This window comes from Canis lupus, chromosome 6, assembly GCF_011100685.1.
Source record: "Canis lupus familiaris isolate Mischka breed German Shepherd chromosome 6, alternate assembly UU_Cfam_GSD_1.0, whole genome shotgun sequence".
Lineage (NCBI taxonomy): Eukaryota > Metazoa > Chordata > Mammalia > Carnivora > Canidae > Canis > Canis lupus.
The window spans coordinates 21,738,340-21,753,111 of record NC_049227.1 but is presented as its reverse complement, the minus strand read 5'-3'; the positions used below and the strand labels follow the sequence as shown (position 1 = coordinate 21,753,111).

The following is a 14,772-nucleotide window of genomic DNA, read 5'->3' as shown; positions in this document are numbered from 1 at the left end:
AATCGGAGATCATGTAGTGGCGACCATTTACGAGGTTTCGTTGATGTTGTTAAAATGACATTTATGGGGCAGCGCGGGTCGCTCAGTGGGTTAGCGCCGCGTTGGGCCCAGGGCGTGATCCTGGAGACCCCGGATCGAGTCCCGCGTCAGGCTCCCTGCATGGAGCCTGCTTCTCCCTCTGCCTGTGTCTCTGCCTCTCTCTCTCTGTGTCTCTCATGAATAAATACATAAAATCTAAGAAAAAAAATAAAATGGCATTTATTGAGTTACATGGGAGACACATTGAACCATATGCCAGGAACGGTCCTCAACAATGGAAACGTATTTATTCGTTTAATCCATAACAACCCGGTAGGCCGAGTACCATTTTCTTTCTTTATTTTTTAAAGATTTTATTTATTCATGAGAGACGGGGATAGAGAGAGAGAGAGACCGAGACACAGGCAGGGGGAGGAGAAGCAGGCTCCCTCTGGGAAGCCCCATGCAGGACTCGATCCCAGGACCCGGGATCACGACCTGAGCCAGGGCAAAACGCTCAACCACTGAGCCACCCAGGTGCCCCCATCCGCCACCCCCAGTTCTAGTTTAAACTGCACTTTACCGCCGAGGAAACTGAGGCACAGTTAAACCTCGACCCCAAAGCTGGGGTTCCGGACCCCGACAACTGGGCTCCAGAGCCCGGCAGCGCTGCAAAGGGCTCAGCCCCAGGCCTGGCACATAGTAGGGGCTCAGTAAACCTTTACAGTGTTGGGGGGTGGGGAGGTCTGGGGGCTGCTCCAGAATCGCCGCTTAGCGGAGCCGAAGGCAGCCGGCTCGTGGGAAGGGGAGGCTAGGGGGCGCTTGCATAGCAACCACAGTTCAGTGCATAGCAACCATAATGTTTACTCCAACTGGGGGAGCCGGCGGGGACTGCGGGGAAAGGGAGTTGGCCGGCCGCCCGCCTTGGCCGCGGAGACTACCTCGCACGCCGGCCGCTGGAATCCGGGCTCCCCCCGCGCCGGGGCCGCCTAGTGAGCCGGCCCTCCGCGCGGCACCCCCCTCCCCCCCCCCCCGCGAGCCGAGGCCGATGGTTCCTTCCGTTCTCCCGGCTGGTTCAGGTTCCGCGCTCCGAGTCACAAAGCGCGGGGTCACGTGGGCGGGCCGGTGCGCTTTGTGACGCCGAGGGCCCCGCCCCCGGCCCGCCCCCCCGCGCACGCCAGCCCCGCCCCGCGCGCGCCGCCCGTGCAATCCCTGCTTAAGAGACCCCGGAGTGGGGCGCTCGCCCGAAGCCAGGCCGCGTCCGCCATAGTGCCTGGCTTGGAGGTGTCGCCGGCGCTGGGTGAGGGCCCGGGAGCGGCAGGGGGGCCGAACAAAAAGAGAGCCCCCGAAGCCCGCGCCGTTGCCCGGCGGTTCCCGTGGGGCCTCCTCTCGCGGCTCGGGCCGCAAGGCGACGGGAGCGGAAAGGCGAGAGAAGCGCGGAGCGCCCGGCGAGAGGAAGCGTCGGGGAGCCTCGGCGGCGTCCCCAGGGTCCGCCAAAGCCACCCGGCCGCTGGCTGGGGCCCGGGGTGGTGAGGAAGTGCTTCGAGGCCTCGCTGAGGCCTAGTACCGGCTTTGTGTCTGAGGCGGCGGCGGCGGCGGCGGCGGCGGGGGGGAGGCGGAGCCGGCGCCGGGGGCGGCCTGCGGGAAGGCCTCTCCTCCGCCGACCGCGCGTTTCTGGCCTAGGCCGCGGGGCCGCGCGTGGCCTCCGGGGAGCAGGCGACAGGGGTCTGTGCGAGGGGGGCCTGGGCCCGGGCCTGGGCCTGGGCAAGCTGACGCCGGTCGTCCGGAAGCCAGGAGGAGGCGAGAGGCCGCTCGTGGACTCCGGGCCTAGGCCCTCTCCCCCAACCTTCTCCCGGGGCCTGGGTCACCCCAATCCACGGAAAGAGAGACCAACCGGGAGGTGCGGCCGCGCTATGGACCCCTGACCCCGCGGGGTCATCCGGACTCTAACGTGTGGACTGACCGCTTACTGACTGCACCGCCTGCCCCCCGTCTCCTGCCGGCCCCTTAGCATGAGCGAGGGGGACCCAGCCGGGTGACATTGTGCCCGTTGGCGGATTCTCGATTTCCCCTTTTCCCCCCTCGTCCTCGTCCGCTTCCTCCCGTATGAAGTGCTTCTGAGTCTCCGGGGGGGGCGGGGCGGGGAGGGGGCGCCGTGGGTGGGTGGGGGGGGCTGTGTGTTCTGATTATTGTTTTTTTTTTTTTTCTTTTTTTTTCTTTTTTTTTTTTTACGAACCCCTGCTTGTGGTTTGGGGGGGAGTTATTTAAACTGAGGCCTTAGGGTCCTTCGGTGTCTTTTTTGAGTGTTTTGTGCGTGTACCTTATTTTGCTCTTAAGTTCGTAAATACACATATATTGAGCGTGTCCACGTCTCCTCGCTGAACCTTAGGAATCCTTTGGCACCATGTCCTGTGTGCATTATAAATTTTCCTCTAAACTCAACTATGATACCGTCACCTTTGATGGGCTCCACATCTCCCTCTGCGATTTAAAGAAGCAGATTATGGGGAGAGAGAAGTTGAAAGCTGCCGACTGCGACCTGCAGATCACCAACGCGCAGACGAAAGAAGGTAAGAGCCACATGGGCTCCAGGGACTCGCTGGTTGTGCTGGGCGCTGGTGGCCCGGCAGGGAAACCGCCATGACGGCGGGGCTGCTCATTCTCACACTTCGGGGTACAACTTTTCACCGAGGCCCAAGGGTGGCAGCGGTCGGCCCGCGGGAGTTTAACCGGCTTGTTTGATGCCCGCGTACGTGGGTTCATCGGGTAACAGGCTAACCCCCCAAAGAAAAACAAACAAACGTGGAAGTCTGATTCTTCTCAAATGTAATTTAAAAATGAGGATTTTATTTTGGTGGCTGGGGTGGGGGGTGGTTTGCTATCCAGATTCCTGGGGGCCTTTTTTGCCGTGTTGCCTTTTGGAGCTTGGTTTTCATGAGGAGGAGGAGGAGGAGGGGGAGGCTTCTTACTTGTTAAAGCAGCAGTCGAGGTACTTGTCTAACTTTCTGGCCTGACAGCGGTCTGGGGTTCAGTGGCAGGTTTTATGTACTTGTGTTTTTGTTGCTGTTGTTGTTTTTATTGTTTTTGTTTGTTTGTTTTCCTGTCCTTGTGTACTTCATTTCTTTTTCTTTTGGAGTTGCCTGTGTTGTTGGAGAAGGGGTCCTCACTTAAAATATTTTTAAATGATTGAATCCAGCCAGTCTTTCCTTACGGTTGGAATTTCTTTTGGAACTTGATGTGTTCTGATGTCACCACTTTTGTGTGTGAATTCCAGAGTTAGTAATACAGGGATTAAGTGATTGAACTAACTTTGTCACGTTACCCTTAAAATTTAGCAAGTTAGTGAAGATCAAAAACTGGAGGCTCTTCTTTTTTAAGCTAGTAATTAATTGCTAGACTTTACAGGATTATTGTCGTTACCAGGATACGTGAGAATTAGTAGGCTGCTACCGCATGAGTTTCAAACAAGCCACTGATAGGAATCTAAGTTCTTTCTCCTTTTTGAAAACGTTTTATAATGTTGCGGATTTTCACGTCAGATGAGACAGTGTGATAAGGAGTCTCTTTGGATTCTGGCTCTGCATTTGTTTTGGTTTCTTTTTCTCGGTACTGTAATGCTGATGTGTAGTTTCAGTAGGTCAGTCTGGGTTGGGAAGAAATAAAGAGAAGTTCTAATTAGCTTAGGGTATTTTATTGGTCACTAAATTTGGCTTAAGGTGTGACTTGGGTTCTTTTAGTTGAAATTAAGGAGAGGGTGCCCTCACTTTTAGCCTATAGGGAGTGGTGGTTGTTTTTTTAAGACTTTATTTTTAATCTCTACCCCCAACCTGGTGCTCGAACTCACAGCCTTGAGACCAAGAGTCGCTTGCTCTCCTGGCAGAGCCAGCCGGGCGCCCCTAGCCTATAGTTTTTAATAGAGTGAATCTTACTGTGTAAAAGAGCTGCTACCCATTTACATCCAGATATAAGCATAATTGTGTTATGATACAGAGTGGCGCTACTGGCGTGACTCAAATATATTCATTAAGAGAGAATTTTTATTTACTCACGTGATAGATGATATGTGAAAGAATATTCTCTGCTGCCCCCACCCCAACCCTTTTTAAAATTATGTCATACCTAAGGGATACTTCACTTGAAGTTTTGGTGATCATAATTATGTGTAGAATCCTCTACTCAAGGAGAGGAAAAATTGCTAGTCATCATGAACAGTTGAGAAACAGCTTTTTAAAATAGTATTCAAGAAAAATCTTGAAGGAAGTACTCTTTAAGGCCACCAAAAGGGTCCCTTAAATATTTTAGCCACACTTCACAAGACAGATGGGTTTATAAGAATTTCAGGACATACTTGTTAATGGTACTTATGAATGAGAGTAAAGAAAATATAAATGAAAGCAAAGAATATTGAGACAATTTTCACTTAGGCAGGTTTTATATTTTACTGGAGTATTAAATGATTTCATCATTTGGGGCTATACTTTGTCCATTTTCTCCCCCCAGTAATTGAATACAACTTTGTTAGATTGGGGTAAGTTAGAGTTGATGGAATTCTTCTCCAGAAATCTGAGAGATTTGTGACATTGTGTGTGTGTGTGTGTGTGTGTGTGTGTTTTTCCCGAAGTCAGGAAATTATGTGATGTATTATTTTTATAAATCCTGAAAGCCAGGGAAATGTTCTGCCCAGCAAAATATTTTCTTTTATATGTTTGTGTGAACTGTCCTTATTGGAGAAAGCTTTGATGTTAGATTGGTTAAGAGAAGGAGCTTCAGGGGAGAGAATGCATTTTGTGCAATCCTCAAATTAGGAGAGGAAAAGATACCAGGCATAGAAGCTCAGAGGATAGTCACTTAATGAGTTTTACGGGAAATAGCGTCCAACGTCACAGGCAGCTGAGTAAGAATGGGCTGGATTTTAGCACCATCCAGTGAATTAGGGAGTACAAAATAAATGTTTATAGCCCTCATAGTTTGGAGATTGCCTGGGAGAGGATGCTGAACTGTATCACTTTAATTTGTTTGAATTAATGTTAAATTAACCAGTATATCACGTTTCTGTAAAACATTCCTTAGAGTTTTAGGAATCTGTCCATGTTTAGGACCCTTAAATCTTGATTAGAGCAAAATGCTTGGATCAGAATTTCATGTGTTAGATTTAAGAATCTTGCTCCTTTATTTCTAGACTATGTTTCAAAACAGATCCCAAATGATCTTCCTATATTTTTTAATAGAGCTTTCCCATATAAACTTGTTTTCTTACCTTTCACTTTCTCCCCACCTCCAAAAAAAAAAAAAAAACAAACCTTCATTCTAAACTTAAGTGTGAAAGATTTGAAAGCTGGAATGAAATGTTCTTAAAAGATTCTTAATATCTTCAATCATTTCTCAAATTCGTTTTATTTCTCATTTCAAAATCCATGGTCTTCACATTTTTTTTTTTTAATCAAAAATGGCACCTGGAAAGGTACTTGTGATGATGCGGACAGGCTACTTATTAGTAAGGTATTTTAAGGGTAGGAAGTCAACAATGTAATTCAGGTACTTATAAGGCAATCAGAGTATCTGGTGTTGAGGTACCTGACTTTTAGTCTGACACAGTACTGTGTTGATCAGATTAATAAGTTGTCTTGGGGTGACGCCTGGGTGGCTCAGTGGTAGCATCTGCCTTCGGTTGGGGGCATGATCCTGGGGTTTCAGGATCAAGTCCCACATCGGGCTCCTTGAGAAGCCTGCCCCTCTCCCTCTGCCTGGGTCTCTGCCTATGTGTCTCTAATGAATAAATAAAATCTTTTTAAAAAATTAATAAGTTGTCTTGGAAAGCTACAGTGAATGCTTTTGATAATTGCTACATATTCAGAAAGTATTTTTTTTTTAGTATTTTATTTATTTGAGACAGAGAGAGAGAGAGAGAGGCAGAGACACAGGCAGAGGGAGAAGCAGGCTCCATGCAGGGAGCCCTACGTGGGACTCCATCCGGGTCTCTGGGATCACACCCTGGGCCGAAGGTGGCGCTAAACCACTGAGCCACCCAGGGATCCCCTTCCAATTTTTCTTAATCAGAGCTTGCTTGAAATTTAGGACTATCACAGACTATCAAGACAATGATGATGGGTCTCTAATGGTCTTGGAAATTGCATCACTCTGATTGGATATACCTTTGAGATACCATCTACTATTTGAAGTATACTGAAAAGAATCCTTTCTTGAACAATTTAGTTTGTAAAAGGAAATAACTAATAATGTTATGATTAAAATTAAGAGCATATATAATCTTAAAATGCTTACGTGTGTGATAAATTCAAATAACTGGAAGAACAGAGGTAGTCAGCCACTTGGTGCTGAGTGATACTTAAATGACATAAACTCCGTAATCTTAAGAATGAACCCTAATATCTGATTGTGTGATGGGGGGATGGGTACATTTTCACATTTATCCCCCTCTAGTGGATTATTTTTGTTTTTGGTATTTTTACAGATTCCCTCCTCAGGGAATCTTTTTACCCATAGTTAAATTAATTGGTCTAGTTCCTCTTGTAATTTCATTCTTCCAGAACTATTGCAAGTAATGGGCAGTTTAAACAGAAAAATAGGATCCACTCATCCTCCTTGTTTTCACTTCAGAAAGTGACATCACTGTTCTTCCAGTTACTTAAGCCAGGGACCCAGTTTTTTATGCTTGATTGCTCTTTTTCCTTCATCTCTTCCTTCCCCCATTAAATCCATTGATAGCATTATCAGTTCCACCTCAAAACATTCTGATTCTCTCCATTTCTTCATCTGTCACGTTCCAGCACAGACAGCACATTCTTACTGGGATTTCGCAGCAGCCTCCTTAATGGTCATCACCCTCTTTCTACTCTTGTTCCCCTGTGGGTTTGTTTTCCAGATAGATACTTGAGTTACCTTGTTTGTTAGTAAGGTAAATCAGATTGTCATCATTTCTGTTTAAAGTCCTTCAGTGATTGCCTGTTGTACTTAGAAACAAACTATAAATCAGTGTGTGATCTATACCTTTCTATCTGTAATTAAAGTCATTCTTTCATTATCTTTCAACTATTCTGGCCTTTTTTATGATTTTTTTCACACGCTTTTCTTTCTAACTGAAACACTCTTTGTCCGGCTTTTTTGCACATCTATCCATCTAGCTTCTCCACCTTTTTTTTAAGTTTCAAGCGTCCGTTCCTCAGAAGGGCCTTGAATCAACATTCTATCCAGAGTTGCATCCCACTACTGATTCTTTTTACAAAAGTATTTTCTCTGTTCAAAATATGTAAAACATGTCAATTTCTTTAGTCTGTCGTTTTTAGTAATACTCATGTTGAAGGGCTATAAGGACAGAATGCCTTCATTTTAAATAACAGCTTTTTCCCATAGTCAGATGCTTAGCATTACTGGCTGAATAAACTGAAGAATGAGAGCCTTACTGAGATTTGGGGTTCCACAAAAGTAGGGACATTAGAGCCGAGAACCTGCCGGCAGTATTTGGCATCCTTGGAAGAGAACCTCCTATGGCTTTGTATATTTGTTCTGACAATATCAGTGACCTAGATGCAAGGAACATACAGTAATTAGTGCTCTTTTAAATTTAAGTTCATTTTCCATAGAATTTATGTTTGAAGTTTACTAATTCTTGAGGACTGACTTCTCCAAATCGCCAAATAGAAATTCACCTCTTTCTCTTTTTTACAGAATATACTGATGATAATGCTCTAATTCCTAAGAATTCATCTGTAATTGTTAGAAGAATTCCTATTGGAGGTGTTAAATCCACAAGCAAGACATATGTTATGTAAGTATTTATCAAATCTCATGTATTTAAGTCCTCAAAGTAGACTTTTTTATTTTGTGGGAAAGAACAAGTATTTTAGAACTGAAGTCATTACTTTACCTTAATTATATCTTCTTAATTCTTAAAGCTGTGAGGGTGGATTTGTTTTTTCTTAATTTCTTCCCCCAGTTAACCTATAGTTACAAGCTATCAGGAAGAATTTTTTGCTACATAAATATGTTAAGAGATTTGTGCTAAGTGTTTTGAGAGCATCAAGAGTGTTCAATAATGCTAACATTTGCTTCTCAATAAGGGGCTTTTGTTGGGAAGCTATGGAGTTAATAGGACTTACGGAATCAGGCTTAGGTTTGACTCCAGTAGCTGCTTCACACCAATCGTGTGACTTTGGGTAAGTTACCTAAAGCCTCAAAATAGATTTCTCAAAATAATATAGGGATATGAGTGCTTAATACTAGAAGAGAGCTGTAAGAATTAAATAGTGCCTAGCCCATGGTAGATACTCATTATTGGAGTAAGAACACAACAGTATCTTAGCACCAACCTAGAGCTTAAGACATTCACAAAAGACACAGGATTAAAACATCTTTAAACTTCTGTGTTTTCTTGCAATTTTAATGATGTTAGAATTCTAATAATGTGGGAAGGGTAATGATTTCCACTTAGAAGTTAGGTAGCCTTATTTGAAATTTTGGCAAATTCTGTTTTTGGCCAATGGAAAATTCTGGAATTTGCCAGTTCTGGGAAATGGAATGTGTTCTTGGAATTGAGGTAAAATAGTCATTTCTTGGAGCTTTACCTCATATGGGCAAGTATTCATTGTAAGATTACTGTCATTGATTTGCTATAATGTTATATTCCATGTCAGCATTTGGAGATCCTTTTGTGTAATATCTAATACCTTCTACATAGTAACAACTTAAAAACTTGCATACTTTTTCTTATAAATACCAAGTGAATTACACTTTTAATTTTGTATAATTTTTAAAATTTTTTGTATGATTTTAAGAAATTATGAGGAAATAATTCCTAGAATTTAGTGTGAAATTGCACTTGAATTTACCAAGTGCTCTTTTAAAAACACTAAATATTCAGTTTTTAGTTTTGTTTTGTTTTGTTTTACTAAGAAACTCTTAGAGAATTACTTGAAGTACATGGGAAAATAAGGTGCTTCTTAAAATTATGTGTTAATTCACTATGTGTGAATTTTCCTTTGTAATCTTTTTGCCTTGTTAAATGCCTTTGAGTTCATTGAGCAAATACTAGAAAATGAAAGCTTCATTTTTATCCCAGGATTTCCAGATCGCATGTAAACTTAGAAACTCCTTTCAGATGTGCACTAACATTTCTCCGTGGTCAGGATAGTATAAACTTCACCTGAACATTTAAGCTCTGTATTAGCAAGTTAACCCCTGTCCCCTTTCCTATGAAGACTTTTAAAATTCTTCTTTTCTCTTCTTTATTTGTATGTACTTAAATTTGTTGAATTCCTAACCATCAAACTCATTCTTTGAACTAACACACTGTGAGGCTATATTGTGTTTTTCCAGAAGTTGGAATTCTTGTTTAAACTTTGGTCATTGTTTTGAGATTTATACAAAATTAAAGTAACTATCACCTTGTCTTTCTGGATTTGAAATTTAGTTTTTGGAACACCGCAATTTCTCGGGGATCCAAATTTTTAATGTTAACAGTGAGTGGTCTTTTAAGAAAATCTAATATGAAAATTTACATTTGTTACTATTTTTAAAACCTGGGAATAATATAATTTAGTTATTCAGTCTATTAAGAAATAGCTACACTGTTTCCTAGCAAAAGATCTTCATACCACCTGTGAGAAAGAAAACATCTGTTAAAAATGACAGGGTACACCTACCTATTCTAGAATTCCTTAATACAGAAGTTATTTATCTGCCATAGATATGTCTTAACACTGTTTAAAGATGGTAAAGATTAATCAAAGTAGTGTATTTATTACTTAGGAAATTGGCTGTTTTTCAGTATTTGTACCAAAGGAAAATTGTGTTCATAAAGATATGTGATTAGAGAAACGTGTTAATGTGGCTTAGGGCAAAAATCCATAAATAGCTGCTCATAATTAATGTTATTTTCGGTTTTGTTTATTTTTTAGAAGTCGAACTGAACCAGTGATGGGAACTTCAAAAGCAGTATGTAAAAACACAATCTCACACTTTTTCTACACATTGCTTTTTGCCTTTATAATGTAGCAGTGAAGTAAATCATTTAGAACTTAATATCCAACTGATCATAGTACATGTTGTAAATAAAATGTATTTTGATGACAGCTCAGTTGAATATGGATATATGTGGCATAATTTGCACATTTACTTTGTAGAAATGGGTAATTTGTGCCCCCCAAAACACTGTTTCTTATTAAATATGAGAGCATCCTCCCTGTATAACACTGTGTTGTACAGTTAATGTATGATTCTTTTTAGATCGTGTAGGTTTTACACTAATGAACATGATAACATGTTCTACATCTGTCTGTCTATAGTTAGTATTTTGTATGTATGTACAGGCTGTTGTGTGCTTTTTGTTTCTTGCAATAAAAAAATGTTTGGAGTGTATATTTTGCCATTTTCACGTTGTATCACTTAGTTTTTGTTAGTTTTTTTTTCTGCCTGATTGATGGCTTTAAAAAATGCATTAGCACTATGCAAAGCTAATATTAAAATTTGATACTTTCTCCAAGTTCAGACACATATAGAAAAGAGCTTTCCAGAGACTTTTGATGCAGCTTTATTATTTTGTTTTGTTCTATTTGGCAATTTTGGGTTTTTATTCTTTCTTTATATAGAGTGAGACCTGAAATTGGGCCCCCATGAGTACATAAATGTCTCATTGATGATTTATACAATTGAATACGTTGTTTTTAAATTTAAATACAAGGTCTTCCACTTCTAGCTTGCTTAGTTTTCCAAATTCAAATCTTTCCTTCTTTCTCATAAAGATACTAAAATGCTGCATTAATGGTAAGCTAATTGAGAGCTGTAGCTTATCAAAGGTAACTCCCCTTGATTGGGATAACATCTTAATTTTTATGATCATAGCTTAAGTATGACACCATGTTGACTTGGAGGTCTTAAGTAAAAGGCAGCTATATTCTTGGGTTGTGGGGTGACACATTTGTTTCAGAGCATAGGGCTGTAGTAATTGGATTCTGTAAACTTGATGGTTCTCGAAACATTTTACTGCTCAGGCTTGATCTGTACACAATACGAGATTGTCTGAAATCTTGATTTAGAATTCAAGGGTATTGCTTGCTGTTTCACTTTATCCTTTTTAAATACTACTGATCTTTAATTGTGTATCAGGCATTTCACTAACCTTTGATCATTGCATCTTAAACATGATAATATAGAATATCTGAACTTTGGACTTGTTCTCTAAATACATGGCCTTTTAGTTCTCATGGAACTAAATAATGGTGATTCAAAGATCAAAACTTAGTGTTTTGGGGTCATCACCCCCTCCCCAGGGTATATGGGGTTTTTTGGTTTTTATGGTTTTTTCGTTGGTGGTTTTTTTTTTTTTTTTTGGGTTTTTTGGTTTTTTTGGTTTTTTGTTTTGGTTTGGTTTTTTGGTTTTTAAAGCATAATGCTGTAAAAAATAATGTCCAAGTTTCTGTTTTGCTGGTGATTGGTTTAAAACTGATTTTATGTATCCAAATGCTAGCACAAATTAGAGTGACTATCCTGGTGACTGTAGTAGTTAATGTAACACATTTTGTATAAAGTACTTTTATATAGTATTTAAACTAATTCAGATGAAGTTTTATTTCTTGAAAACAATTATTTCCTTTTTGTTTATTAGCATGTGTATAAACACAAATCACATGTTCATAAATAAAGTTAACATTCTTTTAGCCTTGTGTGTTCCCTGGCATGTCTGTATTACACTACAAGAAGCAGTTTATTTTATGCTTATTTAGATTTCTCTTTTCTTTTTTTCTTTTTTCTTTTTTTTTTTTCCTTTTTTTTCTTTTTTTTTTTTTAGATACTTAAAAGTGGCTTTAATTTTTAGGTAGAATTGTCTGAAATGGAGACATTAGGTAATTTAATATCCCCATCATTTATTTGCTTGGGGTACATTTGCTGGCATTTAAGATGAGAGAATATATTCATCAAGCGTAATTAATGCCCATCTTACAAATCATGTTATTGTACACATTCACAAAAGCCAAGTAAGATAGAGGCACCAAACCATATTTCTAAAAATTCTGATTAATAAAAGTAGATGTGTGTACATTTTTGGTAACCTAAGCCAGTTGTGATCAAGGATGGCTGTTTCTGTATTCTTTAGCTTTGTTTTATTTAGTCATCCTTTCATGTTGGTACTGCAAAGCTGGATATTCTTCTTTACTAAATATCAGAATTGCATTTTGTAGGATCCTTTAATTTCAAGCAAGTGTAGGTGGCATAAAAGATTTCAGATTCTTTCTCACAGAAGCACAACCACAAATCAGATGTGGGGAAGTGGATTAATTTTAATGATGCCCATCAGTTTTTTTGAAGACAACTTTTTTTAACGTGGTGCATTTTTTTTTTTTTATCATTAGCATCCGAGAGTTAATACATTTAGTGATGCTTAGGACATGTAAATTCCTAGTCATTTTTAAACCGTTCCTTGTCTGCAGTTTTCATTTTATTTCCAGTACCTTGCTATATGTAGAAAGCAATTGGATGGATGCCTTTCTCAAATTTGTGGTAAATTTGACTTCTTATGGACTTTAAGGTATTTAAGGTGCTTGAGTGATTATTTGATGGAAAAAAGAAAGTGATGTAGATATTGAGTATCTGAAACCACTTCTTAGGATACTAATAACAAGCTGGCAGAAAACTAAAAGGGCAAGAAAGCCTGGCATAAGAACCCAAAAAAGCTATATCTTAGGAATGGGAAGAAAAAAAAAAAGTATTTTGGTTCCAGCTATAAAAAAGTAATATAGCTGCTTTCTTTTAAAGAAATAATCAGTATTAATATTCTAGATAGTAATGGACTATTTTGAAAAGCTGTTAAGTTCTTTGGTTAGAAACATAGATGATACTTGACAGTAATTTGTTCAGTTCTTATTACTTAAATTTGAGTAATTCCTAGCTGACATAAAATGTAACTCTTTTCAAAATAGATTGAAGGATCAGAATTTATTCTGGATAAAAACAGGATATTTGTATATTTGTTTTTTTCTTTAAGCTTCTCTTTGAGATTAGTTCTGTAACAAAAGACCACTTAAAAGCTAGATGAGAATAAGAACCCACTGGTAGATTATATATTTGTGTATTAGGAATGTGGAGTTAGTACATTATGAACTCTGTAGCCACTCAAAGGGGAGGTAAGAACATTTTGTTTAAATAAGCATCCCAGTAATAATATCCATTAAACTAACTTTTAAAACCCTAAGATATTTATAAGATGTATTTTAAATTTACTCAACATTTTTATTTATTGAACTCCTACTGTGGTAGGTATTGTGCTATAAGAAACTTCATATTGAAACTGGTAACATTTCTGTTTGGGGCTCTCAGTCATGCTGCTTTTATTTTAATACTCTTAGTTCTCTGGAATATTTGAAAAATACCTGATGGAAAGTCACTTCGCTGTTGTTGCGGTTTTTGTTGTTTTTCTTTGACCCAGACATCTTGTTATATCTTCTCCATATTAAACAAGAGTTCTGACCAATAATGCATGAGAAATTTATGACCTGTTGAATAAGCAACCCAATGACTACATAGGAAGCTAATACTGTTTTCATTTTGGTACACTTACAGAGAACTATCTTTAGAAATAAATGCTAAAGGAGTGTCTGTGTGTGTACACATACACACATATACTTTTTAAAAAACTGGTATTAAAATCATTTCAGGGGATCAAATAATTAAAATTTTTTAGAGTTACATTTGAGAATACATTTTTAAAATCCCTCTTATATCCTTCAATATATAATACTTGCTCTATTTGATTAGATTAACTTTCTTCGCACATTAAAGTCCATCTGCTAGTAGCCCTGTTTGCCTTTGCCCCAGGCTACCTTAGGTTTCCCTTTTTTTGGCTTAACATCTTTGCACTGATAAAGCTGTGGGGTTTTTTTTTTTTCTTTTTCTTTCTGTTTTTTTTTTTTTTGGCAAGAAGCCATTCTTACTCTTTGTATGGGAGAATAAACAAACTTATTCAAACTGAACAGTACATGCTCAAAAAAAGAGAAAAAAGTAGCAATTATGTTGGAGCTGTTTTATTAAAGCAATTATCTGAGCCTTTAAAGAGCTGCTTGTTTTTACAATGTTATATAATGGCATTCCAGGAAGCTTAGAAAGATTTCTTATTCTCTTATCTAGTGTACATTGTCTTGAGCATTATCAAATTTAGAGACCATTGATAGACAGGAGACTCTTTAATATTTAGTCAATGCTCTGAACACATTTTCTGTGATATATTTTTCTTTACCCTGTTGATTTTTTTTTTTTTCATTGTAATTGAGTCCCCCTTAACTTTAACCTTTTACTGTGTGTGAAATATGTAGAGAAGGGTAAAGCGGGGTGAGCTACAATTTCAGCTTAAAACTGGAAATAACATTCTTTAGAGAACTTGTAAGAAAATGCCCAATATTTGAACATTAAGTGGCAGTAGGGACTAAATGATCACTTTCAGATGTTTTCAGTGTGGAACTTGAATGTGTGTTTAATTTTTTGTGAACAGATTGATGACTCTTCTGCGTCTATTTCTCTGGCCCAGCTTACAAAGGTATATATATATTCTTGAAAATATAAATCTTTTTCTAACATCGTATTTTTTTTAATATGGAACAATCGTTTGAAGAGGGGTTGGGGGAGGATATATTTTGCGAAAACCTTGTACACATTATTACTATCCTGTAAAGAGTAGTTGCCGTTTTGAGAAGATAGGGGGAATATTTTGGCAGCCTCACCATAATGTTGGAGTGTTGTTCATCTTCA

At 39.4% G+C, this 14,772-nt stretch overlaps 1 protein-coding gene across 3 annotated transcripts in view; it reads left to right on the top strand.

The window, feature by feature from the left end:
* The first annotated feature begins 1,213 nt into the window (after positions 1-1,213).
* RBBP6 (RB binding protein 6, ubiquitin ligase) overlaps positions 1,214-14,772 on the top strand; it is a 31,999-nt gene continuing 18,440 nt past the window's right edge. For 2 of the 3 annotated variants that reach the window (XM_038540023.1, XM_038540025.1), the window contains exons 1-4: positions 2,206-2,588; positions 7,705-7,804; positions 9,933-9,969; positions 14,516-14,560. In XM_038540023.1, the coding sequence (XP_038395951.1) occupies positions 2,423-2,588; positions 7,705-7,804; positions 9,933-9,969; positions 14,516-14,560 (348 nt within the window). In that variant the 5' untranslated portion in view covers positions 2,206-2,422. Of the gene's footprint in view, positions 1,319-2,205; positions 2,589-7,704; positions 7,805-9,932; positions 9,970-14,515; positions 14,561-14,772 lie in introns of those variants that run through there. The other variant, XM_038540024.1, reaches the window with a different exon arrangement.